Source organism: Idiotropiscis lumnitzeri, chromosome 12, assembly GCF_059441095.1.
Source record: "Idiotropiscis lumnitzeri isolate Australia: NSW breed Sydney's pygmy pipehorse chromosome 12, RoL_Ilum_1.0, whole genome shotgun sequence".
NCBI classification, from domain to species: Eukaryota; Metazoa; Chordata; class Actinopteri; order Syngnathiformes; family Syngnathidae; genus Idiotropiscis; species Idiotropiscis lumnitzeri.
The window spans coordinates 15,218,986-15,241,108 of record NC_142402.1 but is presented as its reverse complement, the minus strand read 5'-3'; the positions used below and the strand labels follow the sequence as shown (position 1 = coordinate 15,241,108).

Sequence of the window (22,123 nt, the reverse complement as noted above, 5' to 3'; positions counted from 1 at the left end):
ACAAATAAAATATAAACAAAGCGCTTCGTGTCCATCCATGTTTTGATGTGATGCTCCACCCCATCAAGATATTTCGGAGCCACAGCTCCTATTTATACCCTGAACAAACAAACGCTTTCCCCGCAATGCAAAATGGGATGTATTGATTGCCCAGTGACCATCTGTTGCTCTCTACTTGTCAAATTGCATTAGGCGGTTGCATGCAAGGCACTAGTGAGGATCTGACCTGATGTAGCCGTCTTCTGGTGCGACTGACTCCTGGAAAAACTGAAACTGGTAGAGGTAGAGGACCACCAGGTGTCCAGCACTGAAGATGGCCATCAGCACGCACATGCAGCTGAACAACAGCGTGTCGAAGGTGCGGCGCAGGGACCACCACGTGCACAGGAATAGGAAGATGAAGAAATAGACGGCCGAGGTGAGGGAGGGAAGCATCATCCCTGGAAAAAAATAAATAAAAAAATAACGCACAAGATGGTGGATTGCGGCTCGCGGCTTTGTTGGGGAAATGAAGCCTCACCTGTGGTCCCCAGCAAAATGGTCACCACCACCTTCCCCGCAGTGGTGATCAAGTTCCCGATGATCTCCTTCACTTTGGACGCCACCTTCGCCACAAGCCGCAGGACTTTCATCTTGGCGCTCTCCTTGGCTTCTTCCTCCTCCTCACCTTCCTCCTCCTCGTCTTCCTCGGCCTCGTAGCCGCCATCCGAGTCCTCCTCCAGCAGGATGTGGTCTTCCAGGCTCAGCTTCTCGTCTTCTTCCTTTCAGTGACAATGACGGACTTGAGCATTTAGGCTTGTCACACAAATGGAAAAAGAAGTTAAGCAAAGTTCATGTAAAAACACAAAAAGGTTTAACTCGGATAAAAAGTGGCGACGCTGACGGCGACTAAATGTAAAATAATTCCCTTTATGTTTTAATCCTTTGTAACATAATAATATTTTATTTGCTATATTTTATATAATATGTTGTGCAATATTTATCCAATATAAACTGTATGATAAAAATAATGAAAAAAACTATTTTGAAATTTGAATTAAAAATGTACCAATATTAAATAATTATGTAGTTACTTTTTTATTTTAAATGATTATGAAATATCATGAAATTATGTTAAAATTGATATCTTTTTAGAATAAGCGCATGCATAAAAAAATATATAAAAAAGCCCAACACATTGAAGTTAATCATCCTTTGAAGCTTGCTGTACCATGACCTCGCACACAATTTAATGCACAGGCTTGTTCGGAATTCGGGCATTTTCCGTGACTTCCGAAGCGTATTTTGCCCACACAAAACACCCCAGGTGAACGAAGAGCAAAACTCAAAACCGCACTTGTTCCTCCGCTTGAAAGTGTGCGTTGTCCTGAGCCATTTCCTCGGGCGGCCTCTTCTGGACCAGACTGCGACACAGAAACCAGATGGCCCCGCCCACCATGCACATGCCTATGTCGGGCACGAAGACTCTGATGCCGTTTCCCGCGTCGGCGCCGATCACGCTAAATAGACAAAACAAAAAAAAAAGTTACACAATCCTGCAACAATTAACCGCATCGCAGCAGTGAGAAAACAATAGCTCTTCACATAGGAATTGTTTTCATTTATTCGCGTGTGTGCTGAGTTCTTTGGTTTTATAAGCAGTAAAACCAAATAATGAAATTGCTTGAAATGCATTGCTGTAAACAAGTGACTAAGCACTTGAGACAGTAGGAGAAAAAAGCATGCTCAGTGAGAATCCTGCAGCATATATAATCATAAAGAGAGACTTTTTTTTACATAATTAATTAAATCAAGATGTGTGTGTGTGTGTGTGTGTGTGTGTGTTGTGGGGGTAACTACCATAACAAGAAGCTAATGTGTCAGCTACAGTAGTAGCGAGCTTGGCGTGACTTGCTACGATTTACGGGTGCCACTTGAGGACAGTTTTTACGAGGTGTCATGATTGTCCCAAAATGACTAACAGCTTTCCAAAAACTTTTACTGTCGTTTTTTTTTTAATCATCCAAACTATTGTTCCAACTTCTGTTTTATGACAAATGCAATTCTGTGCTTAATTAAACTGTTGACGATAAACCAGACATGCTCTTCATCACTCAAATGTTGGCCGTTTTTGTTCCTCGAGTATGAAATTATATTAACCACCTTAGGGCCACATCAAGACTTTTAATTGGAGGTATAACTCGGAGTGGTTTGACACAAATACATTTACGGGGGGTGAAACTTGAGGTTTATAGTCTAGATTTAAAATATTATTTTGTAATACAAGTCCTGGAACATTTCTGACAGACCTTCTAAGTAGTGATGGATGTTCACTTTAAGTGGAAAAAATATTCAATTATTTAATTATCAAATTAAATTAAAAGTGGTGCCTTGAGATATGACTGATTTGTCTCTTGAACACGCTCGTTTAGATAGTTGTATTCGGTTGAACATGTCCCTAAATGGTCTGATGCCTCTTTTTTCAAGAATATTTACCAATTAATTATAGCTGCCAAACTGATGCTTGGGAAGTGAGTCGAGTCACCTTCCACCATACAGTGCTTGTATCTCAAGCTTGTGCTTGCAAGTCAAAGCAGAAAAAAAAAAAAAAAACTCGTTAATCAATAGGTCGATTTTGAAAAACTCACGACAGGTCAATCATATCTACAAAGCAGCACAGTATATATTAAAAAGAAATTTTGAACACTTAATAGGAGACTCACAGATGGTGTGTCATTTTGTTTAGGGATAATTTGCTTAATTTTTTTTTTAATAAATTGGAATAAATTGTAAGAATTAAAATTACAAAAATAAATCGCATTTAAAAGATTCAAGGAAGTGTCATTTTCAAGGAACATTTAAATGCTCATATTGGAAAATGTCATTTTGAATTGTTAAGAATTTAAGAAGATATAATTTTTATAATTTTTCATACTGCTTATCCAAAACAGGGTCACGGATGTCTTGGAGTCTACCCCGGCTGACTTCAAGTGAGTAGCAGTCTACACCCTGAACTGGTTTCCAGCCAATTGCAAAGCTCATATCGGCAAACACAGACAAACACGTGTTAAGACTTAAAATTGTAATGAAAGTCAATTAAAACAACTGTAAAAAGTCATTTTTAAGATAAATCAAATCAAATTCAAGACAAAGAGCAATTATTTTTAAACATTTAATAAAAAAAAATTGAAAAAGTGAAATTAAGACCTTAATGACCTTTTACATCCACTATTCTTATCTTCACTTGGGTCACAGGTGTGCTAGACTTTGGGCGAGATGCGGTGTACACCTTGGACTGGTCGCCAGCCATTCACCCGGCAAATATAGACAAACAACCATTCACCGTCACACCCAAGGACAATCTTCGATTAAACTAACACGCATGTTATTGGAATGGAAGGAGGAAGCAGCCATTAAATTTAACGACCACTACTCACTCTTTCATCATGCTCGTTGCACCATCATTAGCAGCAATAAAACCTCTCCAAGGAGCTTGCCTCAGTGTACAGAAGATCACCGTAAACGCACTTACAAATTTCAGCCACTAGTAGCGGGGAGAGAGGAAAAAGGACACTGGCGCGTTTTTTACATTCCCGTACTTGGGAAGCCGCAACTAACGGGATGAGCGCACACAAGCAGGCAGACATGGCGGCAGCCTAACTGGGTTTAATTTTCATCAGAAGGCCACAGAGGGACACCAAAGTGCTCTTTACCGTCATTGTCAGATAGTTACACTGCCTGGAAAAGATGCCGTTTTCCCGCCTTTTGTTTTCCCTGTGTCGTTGTTCAGTATAGACGACAACACGAAACAGGGCAATTTTTGTTGCTTCAATGTTGCGGACCCCTCCCGAATAACACGAAATGCGGTCATGTCATCATTGCGCAAGAATAATTCTCTTGGTGCTGACTCGCCCCTTCACCAAAACATTAGGCAGACTCGCTGTTCCTGACAACCAGATTGCTCAACTGTGAGATAAAGCGAGCGCACCCTCCACACGCTAACCTTTAGAGGAAAATGCCGCACTCAAACACTTCAGCAAAGTACATTGAAACACATGCACAATAATGTTATTACACGCACATTTGTCGTCTGACTGGTGCTTACAAGCTTACCTCTCAAATCCAATTTGTCTGATAGATTTTTCCCACGCGGAACCTGCATGAAAAGAAAATGATTAGTGAGCATTATTATGAATATAATGCGTAAGCAAATAAGCGTACATGCTGTTGGTTGGAATAGAATGGAGTGTAAGAGTGTATTGTCATATATTTACATATATTTAGACATATGTATAAATATGTATGTGGAATTATTTATTTATTTATTTTTTTTAGATAAACACTAACAGTCTAAAAAAAACGATGGTATTTTAATGGGAAAACACAAAAGGATTAATACAATTAAAAAGTTATTTAATGTTGTAAAAAATGTATTAAAATTTTTCATGAAGTGACAAATCTTGATTAAAAAAAATGAAATGAATACAAAAGTTCATTCAGTAAAAAAGCTTTCTTGAGCAAAAAAAAAATATAACAAATAAATAAATAAAAATACGACACTCAATAAGTGAGAAAGCCGAAATAAAGTGAAACTGCTCAGATAAAAAAAAAAAACAGATGAGAACAAAAGAGAGAAAATCTTGATCCCAAAAAATGTAATTTATAGTTAAATTGTAGAACCGAATGACTATAGCACAGGTTCTGAATCTCAGGAGATGAAGAATGTCATCTTTCCTTCCGAGTACTTCAAGTGTTCCTGAGCGTCACCGCGCAGCAGTGGGGGTCCATTTCCACCTATTGAGAGCGTTCAGACAAACAGGCGCAACTTTGCTGCCAGACAAAAACGCTGCCGAGTCAACCAGGGGGATTCCGTGACATATTTACACCTTCGGGGACGGTTTATAAAGCCACTAATTGAGACGGCCACAAGTTTGTGGTTTGTGGAGATGATACTTAATGCAACGCCACAAACCACATTACAGTAGTCCTGTAAACAACTTTAAATACAAAAATACAGTATATAGCAGAGTGTAAGTTAAATTTCTCCTTAAATAATTATTAGAAGTCAAATCTAAATCAAAATATGCTACTTTAGCGTTGTATCGGATGGTGGTTCTAAAATGACCCCAAGAGTGAGTCACGGAGAAGGAAAAATAACAAGACGCTTGCTACTTTCAAATAAAAACAGTCCACGTCTATCCAAGTCATCCACATATTAACGAAATGAAAGTCAAACCACAATGATCCGGCTTCAGTAAACCAAAAACGCCGATTGCCATCTGTGTTCCATTATCATTTCATCGCATACTCTCAGGCAGTGGTATGCGAAGGCGTGTTGATGCCCACCTGCCTCGTTTGGATGAAAATATGGTGGAAATGTGGAATATTAAAGGCCGCATACATAAGATATGATGTAAATATGGTATATTACAGGTGTATAACACGTTAAAAATTTACATATGATACAGTAGAGATGTGGAGAACATTGACTATGGCACATTAGAGTTGTATAGAACAGGAAATATAATTGGAGGCCTATAGACATTAAATATAATGCGAGTATGGTACATTAGGGGTGTTAAGACCAGTAAATACGAGGGGGAAGTGAAAGTGTCGTGTTTAGGTGCATTTTTCTGACTTCAAGATCATTTCCTTGCATTTACAGTCAATGCCTCCCTTATCTGACCTTTCTAAATCTGGTATTCCACCCCTTGACACCCTTTTCCTTCTGGCGCCGGCGTAAACAAGGAGTCTTCCTTCACACTCAGGCGGTTTACCCATACCGCCCTCCTGCTTGTGTCTCTCCCTTTAAAAAAAAAAAAAAAATTCCTCTTTAACCACCGTGAAGGGGAGTAGGACAGAGGATACCCTGACGGGCTTCGGCTGCCCCCATGGCTCGTCCACTGGTCACCGCCTTTTCCTGAAGAGTCATTCGTCATTCCTCTGTGCTGACTCAACATGATGCATGTGTGTGTGTGTGCGTGAGTGTGTGGGTGTGTGGGGGTGTGCGTGTGTGTGTGTGTGTGTGTGTGTGTGTGTGCATTTACAAATAGTTTTGGGGCTTGTGGGTGGTTAAGCGTCAAAGACATGGGTGGAGTTGGCTAAACGAAGGAGGAGGCGGGGGCGTCTTATCATGTCCAAACGGTCATGTTTTCACGTCATTTTCCTGCCACAAGCCACACCCCTCTGCTGACTAACGACTTTTTCACTGCTACAGTTGTGCCACATACGGTTCGTGTAATACGAGACTCTGGATGGCGGTCAAATAAAGAAATGCTGCACATGCCAAGAATGGTTCACAGCATAAATTATATAATCCAAATGAATTAAAACTATTAAAAAGCAAAAAAGTAAGAACAGTATTTTTTTAATAAACAAAAATTGCACAAATACATTATTTATTCTATATGAAAATCATGTTGATAAATTATACATCGATAAAACATTTAATTGTTAGATTATACTAAATAATGATTCGCCACTAGAAATTAAATATGAAGAAATAGAGTAGAATTTCATGTGGAAGTGAAAAGGAATTTATAAATAAAGGCCTTGACTTAATAAATAAAAAAGCCCCAAATGATTAATGAACACAACAAAATATTATAAAAAATTACTTGAAGGTGAACTTTTAAGGCCTAAACATCCTTATTAATGAATTTGATGCGATCATTTGCACCTCTGGGTTGTGTTCTTCATGAAAATGAGCGTCATGCAAACAAAATGAATAGAAGAGCGGTATTGAATTTTCATTTTGTGTGAACAGTGGACGGCAATTCTTAATAATAACTTTATTCTACAAAATAATCTCGTAATGGAGTTTTCTGCCTTCCTGACAGCCGACTGAACATTTTCATTAAGACAATTTTGTGAGGGAAGAAGCACTTTTTGCTCTTCAATAATTTCCACCCAGGAGGCCTCACCATCAATCATCGCTGCTTAGGTTGCCAGCGTCGAGAGGAATGCGTTGGGAGTTGTGGGATTCTCCTAAAACAAATCTTTACTTTTCTTAGGTCAAGTCAGCAACTAATAAATAATGTCAACTTCGGAGATTTGATGCACGCTGCAATAGTAGATAAACAGTGCCGGAGCATGTGAACGGAAGAATATTTCGCAGCTGACAGCCATGGTGGCCTTCTATACGTGCTACTTACAGTTGAAGTGGGAGTTGATGGAGCCGCCGGCCACGAGGCTGTTGACTGTAATCTGATAAATGATGTGCAGCAGCAGGAAGGACACACTGGTGAAACACAGTGACTGCAGCAGACGTCCTGTGTAGCCTGGATGAAGGACAAAAACCTTGGTCACTATCAAAACCTCCCTAACCATTTGAGAAAACCTTTTTGAAAAGGCACATACGACACGCGGCAGAAGATTTCCAGGACTGCTGGCACAAATGATGCATTTGAAATCCTAACGTAAAATCCTAAAGTTTTCCCTTCAACGCAGGCCCCCTTGGAGTTGAACGCACTTTCCCCCAGCCTTCTTTGCCACATCTTCATGCGCGCTCGGATGATTCTGTAGTCACAGCCATCTTGATGTTGTCCACATCTTCAAAATAGGTCCACTTGATGATGAAAAGATCACGCAGAGCCTGGCGTTGCACTGCATGGCCAGGAACTGTCAGATGCTCAGGGGGCTGTGAGCAGGCATCTGTTGTCCTGCTATAACTGTCCCATCTTCTCACGCACTAAATACTGACACTACAGCTGCAGCTAACGAATATTTTTATTGTCCTATTAAATATTCGGATTAAAAAAAAAAAAAACATTTTTGGTGGGCGGCTTGGTTGAGGAACAAGTATGAAGAGAAAATAACACATGACGACGCCACTATGAACAACTTCAAAATAAAAGCTGTACTCAGGGGGCTTTTATTTGAAAATATTTTATTTTGAATTTGGTCTTTTCACCACGTTGGCGACGTATTGTTGTAACATCGCTACAGCTAGCTTGACCCCGAACACCAAATAAACGGATACAGAGGAAATAAAAAAAAAAAAATCCTTTCACATTTTTTCTTTAAATCAAGGTACTCAAATTACTCGAGGACTGGTTTCCACCCAATCTGACACCTCATACTGCAGCTAAAAAGAAAATGTTGCATGGCGTGCTAGTCAGTATGCCCTCTCTGGTGAAGATATAGAATATGTAGTGGTTAGTGGTCCCACTTAATGACCTCCCCTCGAGCCACATGTTCTGCCCTCAAATGCCAAAAAGCTGCCACAGCTGCTGTGCACATGGAAGCCGTTTTATAGCGCGCCGACAGGTATTTGGGGAAAACGTTGCTATGAGACTGCAGGCAACAGTCAAACTCCTTTGATGAAGATCCTGGGACGTGTTTAGGGTGTGAGCAGGTTCAAGTGCTACTTAGTGTGCCGGCTCCGGGTGAAAACACATCTCCATTGGTTCTTTCTGCTTAACTTTATGACAATTAGTGCCCCCCTCCTTCTGCTCCCCACAGGGAGCAGCGTTCAGTTTTACAGTACCCTGGCTCAGGTGAAGCGCTACTGGCCGGACCTTATCAAATCTGCTCAACAGACCACAGCAAGCGCATTAAAACCATGAGCAATTTGTGATCATTTCCCCACGTGATCCCCCAGCCGGCTGCAAAGGCTGAAAAAGAAGGCTTGTAAACGGGGATGCATGGGGAGTGTTTTGCTGCGAGTAAAATGGGTCAAAGGATCAGCTTTGCTTTGGCTGAGGATCATTTTTTCCCCATTTTATCTTTGGTTGCATCACACTCATCTTGAGTTCATTTTTATTTTTATGATTGAGACATCACCCCAAGAGAACCTTTTGAGGGCTTTCCCAAACGGAAGGCATTGTCTTCTTTAACAATTCCTGCTTGTTCTAAAAAAAAAAATGATACAACCTTTTGAGCATCATTTGGCCATTCGATGCAAGCGTTCATTGCGGACCGGCATGCGGGTGTACCTACGACAATAAATTGTGTCCAATCCTGACATGACAGCACTGTTTCTAACTTAAGGACGGGATCGGTGAACATTCCTCTTCCCTTGTCTCTTTAACTATTGATGAGCATGTAAGTGGTCCACTCTGGAAGCGCTGCTCGACTTCCTGATTGTTATTTCAGCTGGAGACGCTCAGGACACTGCCCCGAGATGCTTTTATATATTATTGTGAGCCGCGGGTGCTTTCTTCGGTAGTAGGAGGTGTTCTGCTTGGTGACCGCAGTCCAAACCGCCGCGCCAAATAAACCGCAACGGTCGTTTTAAATTCATAGGCGTTAAACTTTAAGGAACATTTGAGTTTAACGGCATCGGTAATGACAACCATTACGATGACCAATCTTCCACACACATTCAGTCCTCGCAATTAAAGCCAAAAAAGCTTTTACGCTCCTTTTTTTCGTAACGACAATCCAAAACAAGTCTCTCACGTTTGGATTTTTTTTTTTTTTTGTTTGTAGCCTCAAATGTTCTATCTTCCCCACAAGCAAATTAGATTAACGCAAGATCGATGGCGGGTGATTTTTATGATTACAGCCTCAGCACTAAGTAATATTAACTTTACGCAACTGAAATATGGGCCTAATTCATCGCCTGAGGAAAGCTTTGATGCTATAACGCAGGGAAAATAAGCGATACAAACCTTAGCATTTGATGTAGCCCAAAAATACCCCCAGAAGAAATAACGTTATGTTTTGTTTTCAATTAAAAACAAATAATTGGATGAGTGGGAGAAAAAAAATCCACGTTTAAAAAATGTGCTCAAAGTATTAAGTCTTGATAACTTGCCATATCGCTAGTTTAAGAGAGCTGTTGTTTAAGTCACATTTGAAATGCTTAGGAAAAATACAAAAAAAAATAAAATAAATGACTTACCCTGCATGGTGGTGCATGTGGGCTCGGGAAAGAGCGGAATAAGCAGAAGGTAGATGAGGTAGATGAAGGACAGCACGTTGTACCTGAAGAGACAAGCTGAGAACACACAAAAGAACAATGTTAGTGTGGGTGGTCACATGATGATTAGCTCACGTTAGCGTGTGTATTCATTTCCTTGTCATCGTGCATTCCAAGAAAGTGCTTCAACAGATTGGAGACTGAGAAGTATAATGCTAAGCTAACGTTAGCATGTATGTTCATCTACTTGCCATTACAAGGCAAGAAAAGAACTATGAAGTAACTGCTAAGCTAACACTAGCATGGGTGTTCATTTTTATCTACATTTACCAGGTATAGGGAGAAATTTTGGTAATAAGTGTTGTTTAAAAAAAATAATAATTAAATGTGGACACATTAGAAAGCGCATTAGTCAGCCAGTAAAGGCATTTCCTGTTTTGAGAGTCGAGGATGCATCAGTACAAATGACAAATGTACTTTAGAGCAACATGCTCAAAGACTTAAGTGCAAACTTGCACTTCAAGTACAGTATGAATGGATCTATTGATCGATTGATCGGAGGCTCACGTCATCGGCCGTTTGACGGTCACGTAACGCAGCATGAGCAAAAACAAATGTGCCATTTTTGGATGGTGGTACTTTTTCTCCATTCGGAGCAAGCAGCAAAATATTAAACCTTATCCTGTATCCTACAAGGATGCCTCCCTACAAAAATTAAACATTTTTATCAGAACATAAGTTGAAATTTTTTAATATCTGTTATATTTATTTTAATCTGACACAGCAAGAACTTCATTTGTCATAGTCACGAGAGTGTTGGAAAATTGTGAAGATATGCACACACACGTCCACACGTCCACTGGAATTTAAAGGGTTAAAATCATATTTTGGAATGTATTTTTTGGTTCTTTTATGTTTAGAAAAAATATCTGGATTATCCTTGTCAAGACAAATATAAACATTTACAAATATTAATACAAATAAAAATATTTTAAAGGTGATTTGAAGAAGTTGGTTTTTCTTTTGGGGTTTTTTCCCCAACATTTTTGCTGTTTAAGCCTAAAATGTATTTTATTAGCTGCCAATTTTCTGAAAAAGTGTCCGAAGTAAGCAGTCACGAATAATGACGAATGTGCAGTCACAATTTTTCAACTTGACATAATAACCGGCCATTCACAGAATGCCACCGCCCATGATTTGACAACTAGGCTGGGTGACACAATGCCGTTTTCAAGCCACAACAGGACGACAATTTCTGAAAAACTATATGTCAAAGTCAAAAGGTAAAAAGCAAAGTTTCACTAAGGGTTGCGCAATTCACTTCAGCACTGCCTGACAGCCTTAGCACAGACTCGATCGACAAAGCTGTCAATGCGGTGGGGTTGGGGGGGGATTTGTGTTAGGTGATTTGTCCGCTGCATGTGCCTCATGCACAGATCTGCACTTCACAGCAGTATTAGTAGATTAAAACAATCGGTAACTGTTTTAAACTGTGAACAAAATGCACAATACGACTCGTTTTAAAGGCGGACAGCTTTGCTTGAATTTATTGTACCAAGCCTGCCTCCCTCTTGACACAAATGCCATTTTTCTGGGGGTATGTGCCAAGTCCTCTCAATTTCTCACTTTGTGCTCTAAAATAAACAAGCACGTCATTAACAAGGCTAAAAAAAATTACACTGAACTGCTAAAAAATGCTGCTTTTATTTATCTTTGCGCACTCAAAGGTCCCATTCACCAATATTTGCCTTGGCTTCCCTTACTGCTCCACATAAGTGCTCTCACACTGAAAGCCTAATCTAATTATTAAGATTACTGACTGACTGCTATTAAAAAAAAAATAAAATAAAGTATCAGGAGCCAAGCGGTTTGAAGTATTTATCTGCAGACGCTTGACCACATGCTTCCCGTCTGCTTTTGATGACTCACCGACCGAGGATCCATAAAAAATAATAATAAGCGCCTTTTGTTTTCACATATCACATGAAGCAAAAAAGTTGAATCGGGCTTTTGTCTCGTCTCGTCTTTTCAAAAGCCACAAAAGCTGCCACGAAACCACAAAGAAGGCAGAGTTTGGGCCTAGAAATATAAACGGATGTTAAGGAGGCGCAGCACAGCACCGCGGGCGATAAGTGAGGAATTCTAAACCAGCTAAAGACCTTTGCTGTTTTTTTTATTGTTTTTTTTTTAACTGAAGGATATCAAGTCACTTTAGCGCAGCGTTTAACTTCAAATTGTGCTTTGATAGACTTAAACTCACTGAAACAGATTTGACCTTTTTTTTTGTGCTGCTTGAAAGGCGCAATTGAAGTTAAAAAAAGAAAACACTTTGTCATAAATCATAAAAATGTCAGAGCAACTTGACAGTATAATTTCAAGTTATATTACAGAAAAATCAGCCCTCCCCGGGCCCTGTACCCCTCAAGTTTCATTTGTTATTTTGAAACACACCACACCTCGACAAGAACAACCTATCAGAGACTATAGAAGCTTACGAGTGATGCTAATGTGGCTAATGCTAATTAGTCACTAATAGCACAAACAGTCACAAACTAGTTTGCTTCTACCAGACTGAGAGCAAAGCAAACATGAGTCATGCTTTTGTTGTTTGTCAAGCTTATATTATGAAGTTGTTCTTATGTGGCTAATGCCAACAAGCTAGCTCGCAATTAAATTCTTGAGTGGTAAGTAGTAGTGCAGAAGTTTGCGCTTGATCCATTTTAACAGCAATTGTGAGTCATGCTTTTGTTGCATGTCTTGGTTAAATTAAAAAAAAAAAAAAACTTGGAAAAAAAACTTTGAGTCGTGTTAATGTGGATTATGCTAACTAGCCACTAAAAGGTCAAGCAGCGACTACAAGCAAGCTAGCTAGTATTTCCTAAATCTTGTAACAACAAATTTTATTGATGCTTTTGTAGTTTATTCTGCTTAAATAATTAACTTTGTGAGCCATGGTAATGTAGTAAATTCAAACTAACCACCAGAAGATCAATCAGTGAGTCATAGAGAGCTGTTTTTCCGACTTAAATCATTATTTTTGTCATCTGTGCTAATGTGGCTTCTCAAAGATCGAGTGGTGAGTCGTAGAAAGGTAATTTGGATGTCTGTGCCTTTTCTATGCTAACGGTATAATCAGAATGACAAATATAATTGAATTATGACATTTATACATACACCTTTGCTAAAAAATTACAAATAAACCATGTAAAATGTGGCTAATGCTAACCTAGTCCCTAATCAGTCGTATTCAACTCTGTTATTTGTTGACTTGAGGCGCACATCAGCAACAGTGAGGAGTTTGGCTTAGCCAGGTGTGTTCTCCGCCACTCTAGTAAGATTAAAAAAGAAACGTGAGATATCGTCATCATCATGTGCATTTTAGCAACCATCTCCGTGTGGAACAGTACGCTGCTGGTAAACAGCTGTAGCAAGTGTAGTTTGGGTGTTGTACATATTGTGTACACAAGGACTCTGCGGCTGCGACGTTTCAAAAGAGGTGATGTTAGATGGCCGTCAGGGCGGCAGGAGGGTTAAAAAAAGCAACTACGTAACATGAGCGGCGGTTGCGAGGATGTGCGGAGTGTGGTGGCGGACGGGAAGGAAGTGGCAGGTGTTTGAGTCCCAGAAACAAAAACATCTGCCGCAGTCTGTCGTCACGCTGGGGGGGGCCCGACTTTGGTCACTTTTTTCACTTGGCTGCAAACGCACTAAAACAATTTTCCATTGAATTCGTTTTCAAACAAATATATTTGGACAGTGGCAGGGGTTTTGAGATTTTGCCTTCGCGTAGACTCTCAGCTTTAATTTTGGAGTCAAAGTAAAAAGGACATTGACCATTTAGTCTTGCATCGAAGACGAGCCGCTGCACATGTTAAACATTTTGTGGCCCAGACTGTAAATATACCACTAAATCAGGAACAACCGTTTCTCATCTTTACCCATATGACATTTATGTTTCTCATCTAAAAATAGATAAACATATATTTCCAGATATTTTTATTCAGGGTTGCTGACTCCCGGACGCTCAAAAGCACATCACACTTCGGCTTGTGGTTTTACCGCAGATGCCACAATGTTTCCCATCGGCCCGTCATATTCTGGTGGGGCCATTCAAATTGATCATTTTCAGTTAAATGCATTCTATGGATTAAACGTGGATTAGCACGTTTGTGACCGCGACAGAATTCAATGAAGCTCCCCTGCCGGGTCGGGATGAGAGTTGGCATCAGCTTGATGGGGCACGAATTACTCCTCAATGAATGGTAATATTGTTTGTTGTAATAAACAAACCAAAACATTTAAAAGACCTTAACATTCACATACAAACCGCGCATCACTCTCTCTCTCACACTCTCTCGCTCTCTCACACTCTCTCTCTCACACTCTCTCTCTCTCTCTCTCAGTTAAAACCATGGATTAGCTTTATAAGAATTGTAGGCAGCAAGATTCCAGGGAACATAGGTATGCCTCCTGTTCCACTGTAGATCGCCTCCAAGTTTTAATACACCCTCAAAGCTCGAAATAAGCAGTTTTGCATCATCTTGAGAAGAAGAATTTGCATTGTGTGCTTCATCAAAACAGACTGAATTGCAAAACTGAGAATAAACTGTCTAAATGGTCCCCCAAAGCGCTGGACGCTCATGTGTTTAAGTTGAGCAATGAGCCAGCCTGAGGTCGAAGCTGGAGTGGCTCGGTGCTACTTAAGCCGCACCAGCTAGCTAAGAGGAGCAAAGGGATTCAGCTGGTTACTGATGTGGCTAAACACATTGTGGAGTCTCTCCAAAATCAGGAATTATCATCTCCATGACGGCGAATAAGATACACTTTTGATCTGACAAGTATCATTCTCACACATTAATGACAAGGAAAGAAGCCATGCTAGTTGCTAAGCTAACCTAAGAATGACACAAACTAACGCCTTTAACACGGGAATTCAGTGCTTGGGGTGCTTGAGTCAACTTTTCATAGACGTCTGGCTGAAACCGCGTTACAAACGGAGCACATCCAACTTTGAAACACAAAATGACAGGCAAATTAAAAACTGTACACCATCATCACCGTCCCCTGGCCGCCGCGTACTTCACTATACGTTCCACCTTACATTTCCTCCCGCTTCCTGTCGGCGGCGACGGACAGGAGTGCTCGTTTTGCACTCCCAGAAAGCCATAAATTATTAAAAAGGTATGCTTACGATAAAAGGCAAGTCAATTCTCTCACAGGCAAGCCGCATTATTAATTCATACTGTTAAAACGGCTTTCCACCAATTAATGGAGTCCATGCATGATCTCGCAATGGCTTCTGGAAATAACGATGCGGTGGTGATGTGCTTGTGCATTACAGCGGGGATAACGCTCTTTAAAAAAAACACACACACACGGGCTAGCACCTTTGTGACTTCCTTTCGCATTTGTGGCCTGACCACAAAATTGCTGCTTAAATACCCAAAAGTAAACGGCACTTCATTGAGGCCGGACCACCACATGACCACACCTCAAATGAACCACTCAATGAACAACAAGTCGCCAAGTTGAACTTGAAAAAGTCACTCCTGGAAATGCTACAATACGTTGCGAATGTCAAACAAAACTTGGGAGTTAATCTCAGTGAGGATTAACTCCACAAGTGTGCTGTGCATTTTTTTAGTGATGACAATAAGGAAGTACGAAGATGACCATAGAATAGAGACTCCATATTTAAAGGTCAAGCAGTTTTACTCTATTTTACTTTTATTTAGTTTTGTTATGCATTGTTTAATATTGAACTACTAAAAATATAATGTACAATATAATAAATGTTAAATTGATTTAAAATAAAATTGTCAAATCAACATTAAAAAAATTTATATTTACATACAATATTTTAAAATTATTTTCTTTCATTAGTAAATCCACCGATGGCTAAAACAGTGTTTTTACTTTCATTTTTACTTTATTTTAGTTTTACTTACGGGAAATTTGCATACTTAAATCATTTTTCAAACATACCATAATAAATAAATACTTTTTTTTTTTAAATCATAACCACCAAAATATATAAATGGCCTTCAAACGCATGTCCCCTCTCAATTGAAAAAAAAGACATTTTTGTCCACAAGATAAAAAATTTATTTAAAGATTTAAAAAATGTGTCTAAACTTTTTTTTTTTCGTTTACATTTATACATAGAAAGGAGGAACAGTTTTGCTTTATTTTAGTTTTTACTATGCAGTAGTTAACCATAAAATATGAAGTGTAGAAAAATGAATATAAATAAAATTAGAAAATACATCGAAAAATGAAAACCACATGTATTTAAATGAAAAACTATGTACATTACTTTTTTATTAGCGCCATCAAAATCCATAAATCACCTCCGCAAACACTTTCTTGTCCCCAAGGCCATTACGTGTCTGCCAGACATCTTCAGTTGCATTGCTTATGTTATGTACTACGAGCTAAATACAAGTGCAATAAAAGCTTGTTTATGGGAGAATAGTTCAGATTGTGAAGGATTTTACATTCACAGTCACGCGAGGCCTCGGCTAATGCTGATGTAAATAAACATGCATCAATCCAAGTACAACTTTATGGAACTTTCGATAAACTCTAACCATGCTGACAGATTTAAGACCTAACCTTGTGTGCTTTATTTTTAATGGCTGTCACTTCCATATAAAAAAGTAGCAAAGGTTCTTTTCCCCAAACAGCCCAAAGGTGATATTATTCCTTAAAGTGGAGAATTTGACTGATTAAAAATATTATGACTGCACCTGTGTTACAACAACCATTTTAGATGGATGGTGTTTAAAACCAATATGCTTCGAGGCATTTGCCATTTTTTAACTTTAATTCACTCTTAGAGACGTAACTAAAGTGTAAAAGGCCATGTTCACCATGTCTTGAAGGCAACATTATGAGACGCATGCGTTCACATGACCGCTGTCAAATCATATTGAGCTAAAGTGAGTTGAAGATACAAAAATCTTTTCTGTTAATTATTATTTGAACTGATGATAAAAAAAATGGACAGGTCAATACATCAACAAATTCATGTTGGTGTATTTTATTGTTGCTCTCAAATGATGGCCTCAAATGATGGCAAGTACCAAAAAGTAGGAATTTAAGTTATTATGTTTATTGAAAAAATGAAAATTCTTGTTATTTTCAGAAAACTCTTTTAAAAAGTGATAAAAATGCATTTACAACGAGGAGCTGTGCAAGCAAAAATTTAAAACCCGTTGCACACCGAGCAATCCGACCAAACGCGACTGTCATGCAAGTGTGGAGGGTGCTGTAACTAGTTTTAGTGAGTGGCCAACTATCTAAATTTAAATCATAGGTGACCAGTGTCACAAAAATGTAATTTTATGGTTACTGACTGCCACCCATCCGAACCAATACAGTATATAAGGTACGTACGCTTTGTGTTTTACAATAACACTTAACTATATGTACTTGTGGATTGTGGCAAAGCAAAGCGTGGAGAGTCTGTCGCCAAAATAAACAAGTGCATTCAATGAGCGAGGGTCAATTGCCTAGCTTGCCGTTGTGAGTCGTGGATTGTATTTATTTTTTCCCAGTTGCATTCGGCTGTGTCGCTCAGTGTGTGGCGGGCCCTAGCAATGCTGTGCCGAAATTGAAATGTTGCCTTCTAGGCAGCTGGTGACAATTACACATTTCTTTTTCCTATCATATGACTCAAATGAAGTGGTCATGTTCAAGATAATTTAGCTTGAAAATAAACTTTGAAAGATTTGAAATGTTGCCTTCAAGGCAGCTGGAGGGAAATGTAGGCAAAGGCTATTTTTATTTTTACATTGCTATAACTTAGTTATAAGCTTATGCAGACACGGTTAAGTGGAAACAGTAATTTCCCCCAGGCAGAAATCCACATTTTTAAGAAAGATTTACGGTTGCCTTTAATGAATCTGGGGAAAATTTCACTTTTCTATTTACGTTGATATGAATTGAATACGAAGTTATCTGGTTATGCTAGAAGTCATTTTCACCAGTAGCATTGGAGGCAACATTAGTGTTTTACCACAGTTGAAATGCTGCCTTCAATGAAACTAAGCAAAATTGTACTTCATTGTTTACGTTGACTGTAAATGACGTTCAAATGGCTAATGTTATCAGCGTGTTTCGTGGAAGTTGGGGGGTAAACAAGCGGGTGACGTAATCCGCCACTCATCTCGGGTTCGAAGTGGAAACGAGACGTATTCGAAAATGAATTAAAAACTCACCGGCGGCGAGGCAGGCGGGCAGCAGCAGCCTGAAGACCAGCCCGCACACCACCTCCGAGGCCATGGCGCCTCTGGGCAGCTACAAGAAACTCTCTCTTTCTCTCTTTCTCGGTCGTTAGAGTCTCCCTCTCATCCCCTCCCAAAAAAGTGCCTCAAATCCCGGCTGTCACGGGTGTGCGCGCCTCCCCATCAGTCGACTACGGCTGAACGAGACACCTGAGCGGCGGCTTGTCCGAGGCGGCGAGAGGAGGCCACTTCCACGCTTCATTATCACCATCCACACCCGGCAGCTCATAGTCGAAAAGTCACTTTTGTTTTCGGGCGTCGCGTTCAAGTCATGCTCGCCATTCAAGGTGGGCGAACGGTCGCGTGAGAAAATGTTGCCGAAGGGAAGTAACAGGTCTTCAAGTTGAAACAAAGCTTCTTTGTTGAGAAGTGTAATTGTTACACTTCACCGCACTTTACGGAGGTCCACCTCTCCTTGTGTGCCTCCTTGCGTGGATTTTACACTTTTGAGTGGGACTGGGCGCGCGCGTGGGTTGTGCTTGTCTTATCGGGAAGGCAACTTGTGATTGGCATGTACGCCTGCCAATCAAAAGACTTCGTCAGACTCCACCCTCAATCGATGATTGGCAGGAGAGTAAGTGTTGGTGCAAAGAGGTGAACACTTGTAGCACAAATATTGGCAGAAATGTCAATAAAAAGACGTAGCTTTTTTTTTTAACTTTCCTGCAAATTATATTTTAACATTTTATCTTTTAATTCTTAGGGAACAATGTTTAACGAGTTTTAAGGCGTGTCTCTGTTCACTCAATTAAACACCCTCGAAAAAAGAGAAACAGCGCCTTCTATCGGTTCTAAACTAGGCTGCACAAGAAGGTGCGCATCCAACTCTATTCGAGTCAAAGATATATATTTTTTTTTAATTCAAATTACGATTTTGGTGAAAGAATTGGTAAAATGTCACCTTTTGACCATCTCATTGACTTTTACTCCTCTAATCAAAAGATAATTGTTATGAAAAGTATTTACTTCGTAAATGGTATTTTCAAAAATTGTTTGTTTTGAAATAATCCTAAATCATTTATAAGAGCACCATGTCATAATTATCTCGTCCTTACTGCTCTAAAAACAATACAGATATTTTTCTATTCAAAATATTACTTCGGACAAGATGAAAATGCAAGAGTGATATAGATATGAATATGAATTTTTCAAATTCAAAATAGGTTTGTAGTGAAATAATTAATTCATGAAATTACTGTAAAGCAATTCTAACATCTCATTATTTTTATTTTTCCAGCACTTGTACTGCTCTAAAAATACAATAATTTTACCATGCAAAAATGTACTTACAATTGTAGCAATACAGTAGTTATGTTAATGAATGAAATTAAAACATTGAAAACATATCAGCAAATAAGTAAATCCGTGGGGGTGTTGAAGGGGCGAACCAAGATTAAGCAAAAAACCAGTGTATGCCATAGGTTTACTTAGTAAGGTATGAAGGATTATTCACTTAATGTAAAGATCTACATCAGATTTACCATCGCAATAGGTACAGATGGATGTCCATTATTTCCAGACATTAGTGGGACCCGAATAATTGGATGTATTTTTTAATATTTCACAAAGCAACATGATGACAGTAATCAATATTTCAAGTAGATTAAATATACTGATAAAAGCCACACTGCTCCGGGGCCTTGAACTTTTGAAATGACATTATTTATCAGTTTCTGCAAAGCAGGATGGGAGCGAACGACCCGAGTAGTTGATTCGGGACAAACTGGACGCCGCCACAACATCAGCTTGAGGCCCTGACCCAAACGGGCCGGATGCTGCCGTCACCGCCGCAGCAGTCAATAGCGTCAAGCGGTGATTTGTGTTGCTTGTTCAATCCCTCCCTGATAGAGGCCAATGTTGAGGGGAACGTTTGTCTTTGATCCATTATTCATCGTGTGCTTAAGAGGGACTTATTGACCTCTTCCCAAATAGAACGACTGGTTAAAACATTGACGATGATTCAGCAGTAAATGTGGCTTTGCATCCTGGCCAGAAATCATTGGCAAAAAACTATTTTATGCAGAGATCCTGCAAAAAAAAGCACATGCATCAGATCATATAAATAAATGCAAACTACGGCCAATTTTATGCAGAGATCCTGAAAAAAGTCCTATCTGAGCACACATTTTAGCTACATCATAACATGTACTATAAATTGGATAAGTCAATTTTATGCAGTAATCTTGCAAAAAAAGTTACATTAGAGCATAGACGTCAAAAGCATACAAAAATTCATTTTACACGAGGGTCCTGCAAAAAGATGCATTGGATCATGTAATCAAGATGCAAACCAACGTTTATTTCACAGAGATCCAGCAAAAAAGCTGCTTCTGATCATTTAAGTGAAAGCAAACTAAAGTCTGTTTCTTGCAGAGATGCAGCAGAAAAGCTGCAACCAAAGATGTAGCTCACAAACAGAAGACAGTTTCATGTATGCACCCTGCAAAAAACATCCCATACTGTACAAGTAATAAATGAACTAAAGCCTATTTCATGCAGAGATCATGCAAAGAAAAAGTCATATTGGAACATGTAAGAAGCAAACTAAACCCAATTTCACACAAATACCCTGCAAAGAAACACCTAGCAGCCTGTAAATGAGAAGCAACCTATAGCTAATTTCACACAGAGATCCTGAAAAATAAAAATAAAAAAACACCTCAAAGTGTGTATGTAAGAAGTGAACTAAAGGCTGTTTCAAGCAGGGGCAATGCAAAAGCAGCCATATCAGAACAAATAAGACGGAAACTAAAGTCAATTTCACACAGAGGTCCGGCAAAAAAAAAATTGCACCTCATAAAATCATTTTCAAGCAGCGATGCTCCCCCCGCCCCCCAAATAAATCAATCTGCACCATTTTACACAGAACCCAGCAATGGCAAGACATTGCCTCAAGCACGCCTTGCAGGGTCTCTGTGAGAAAGAAACCATATTTAACACCAAAGGATGCCCACCAAGATTTTGCGGCGTTGTGGCAGTCTACAAGCCAGGGTATGGCACTTGGCGCTTATTCTTGGTAATGTTTTCTTTTCACTTAACGCCGGAACAGGGCAGGACAAATGGAACGAACGTTAGCAGTTTGTTGATGATGTTGGTCGGGGTAATGGCTTTCAACCACTTGTTTATTATTGTCATTGAACAGTAGGAAGGAGACGAGGCACCTAATGCACTCACTGGACTGGCGCGCGGCGCACAAAACAACGCTCTTTTTCATAACATTTTTTTTTTTTAATCTTATTGTTTATGATCACTTGCTGTGTTTTTCTTTGGAGTTTCAGGAACAAAATGAAAAACCAAAACAAACAAAAAATAAAATCATTATTAGCATCATCAAAATAAAATGATTTCAAAATATTAAAATTAAATATAACAAATAAATAAAATCACTTGTGTGAAAAAATAAGGAAAATATTTTTAATGTAATAATTTACACACTATAAGAAAATTAAAGAAACGGGTTGAAGCTTTTTTTTTTTTTTTTTTTTTTTTGCTCATCAACATCTTCAATCACCACCACGGGGATGAAGTCAATGCAGCAAAAAGGAGTGGAATCACTCCAGCTGATGAGTGGTGCGATCCAAATGCACATCTAATTTGATTGAACCTGGAATCATTAACAAAATATACCCCCCCCACCACCACCACCCGAACAAGCACCCTCGCATCAACACACATACATACAGTGCACGCACGCGACGTAGCAGTGCATTAAGTGTAATGCAATTTGAGCAAGTAACCAAGTTTAAATAGTCTAACAAAAGTTTCCCGCTGAGGCAGCAAATTCACTAATGGATACAGAGCGTTCATTATATTATGGTCACTACCGTAATTTCTAAAACGACACTCGGAGTTAACACGTTTCACACACGTGCGCGCGAGCGCGCACACGTTTTCCCTCAAGGCTCCGGCCTTACGTCATACTTTGTTGATGTAATTTCCCTGTTGGCCGCAAGAGCGGGCCAGAGTGCAACTTCATCACGTGACAGTGTAA

General features: G+C 39.4%; 1 protein-coding gene across 3 annotated transcripts in view; it reads right to left on the bottom strand.

The window, feature by feature from the left end:
- Positions 1-18,566, bottom strand: part of piezo2b (piezo-type mechanosensitive ion channel component 2b) — a 51,902-nt gene extending 33,336 nt beyond the window's left edge. For all 3 annotated transcript variants that reach the window (XM_088311087.1, XM_088311090.1, XM_088311088.1), the window contains exons 1-7: positions 18,067-18,566; positions 9,827-9,922; positions 7,134-7,259; positions 4,093-4,135; positions 1,337-1,499; positions 521-761; positions 227-440 (exon numbers count right to left, since the gene is read on the bottom strand). In XM_088311087.1, coding sequence (XP_088167213.1) covers positions 227-440; positions 521-761; positions 1,337-1,499; positions 4,093-4,135; positions 7,134-7,259; positions 9,827-9,922; positions 18,067-18,130 — 947 coding nt within the window. In that variant the 5' untranslated portion in view covers positions 18,131-18,566. The remainder of the gene's footprint in view (positions 1-226; positions 441-520; positions 762-1,336; positions 1,500-4,092; positions 4,136-7,133; positions 7,260-9,826; positions 9,923-18,066) is intronic.
- Between the last annotated feature and the right edge of the window lie 3,557 nt (positions 18,567-22,123).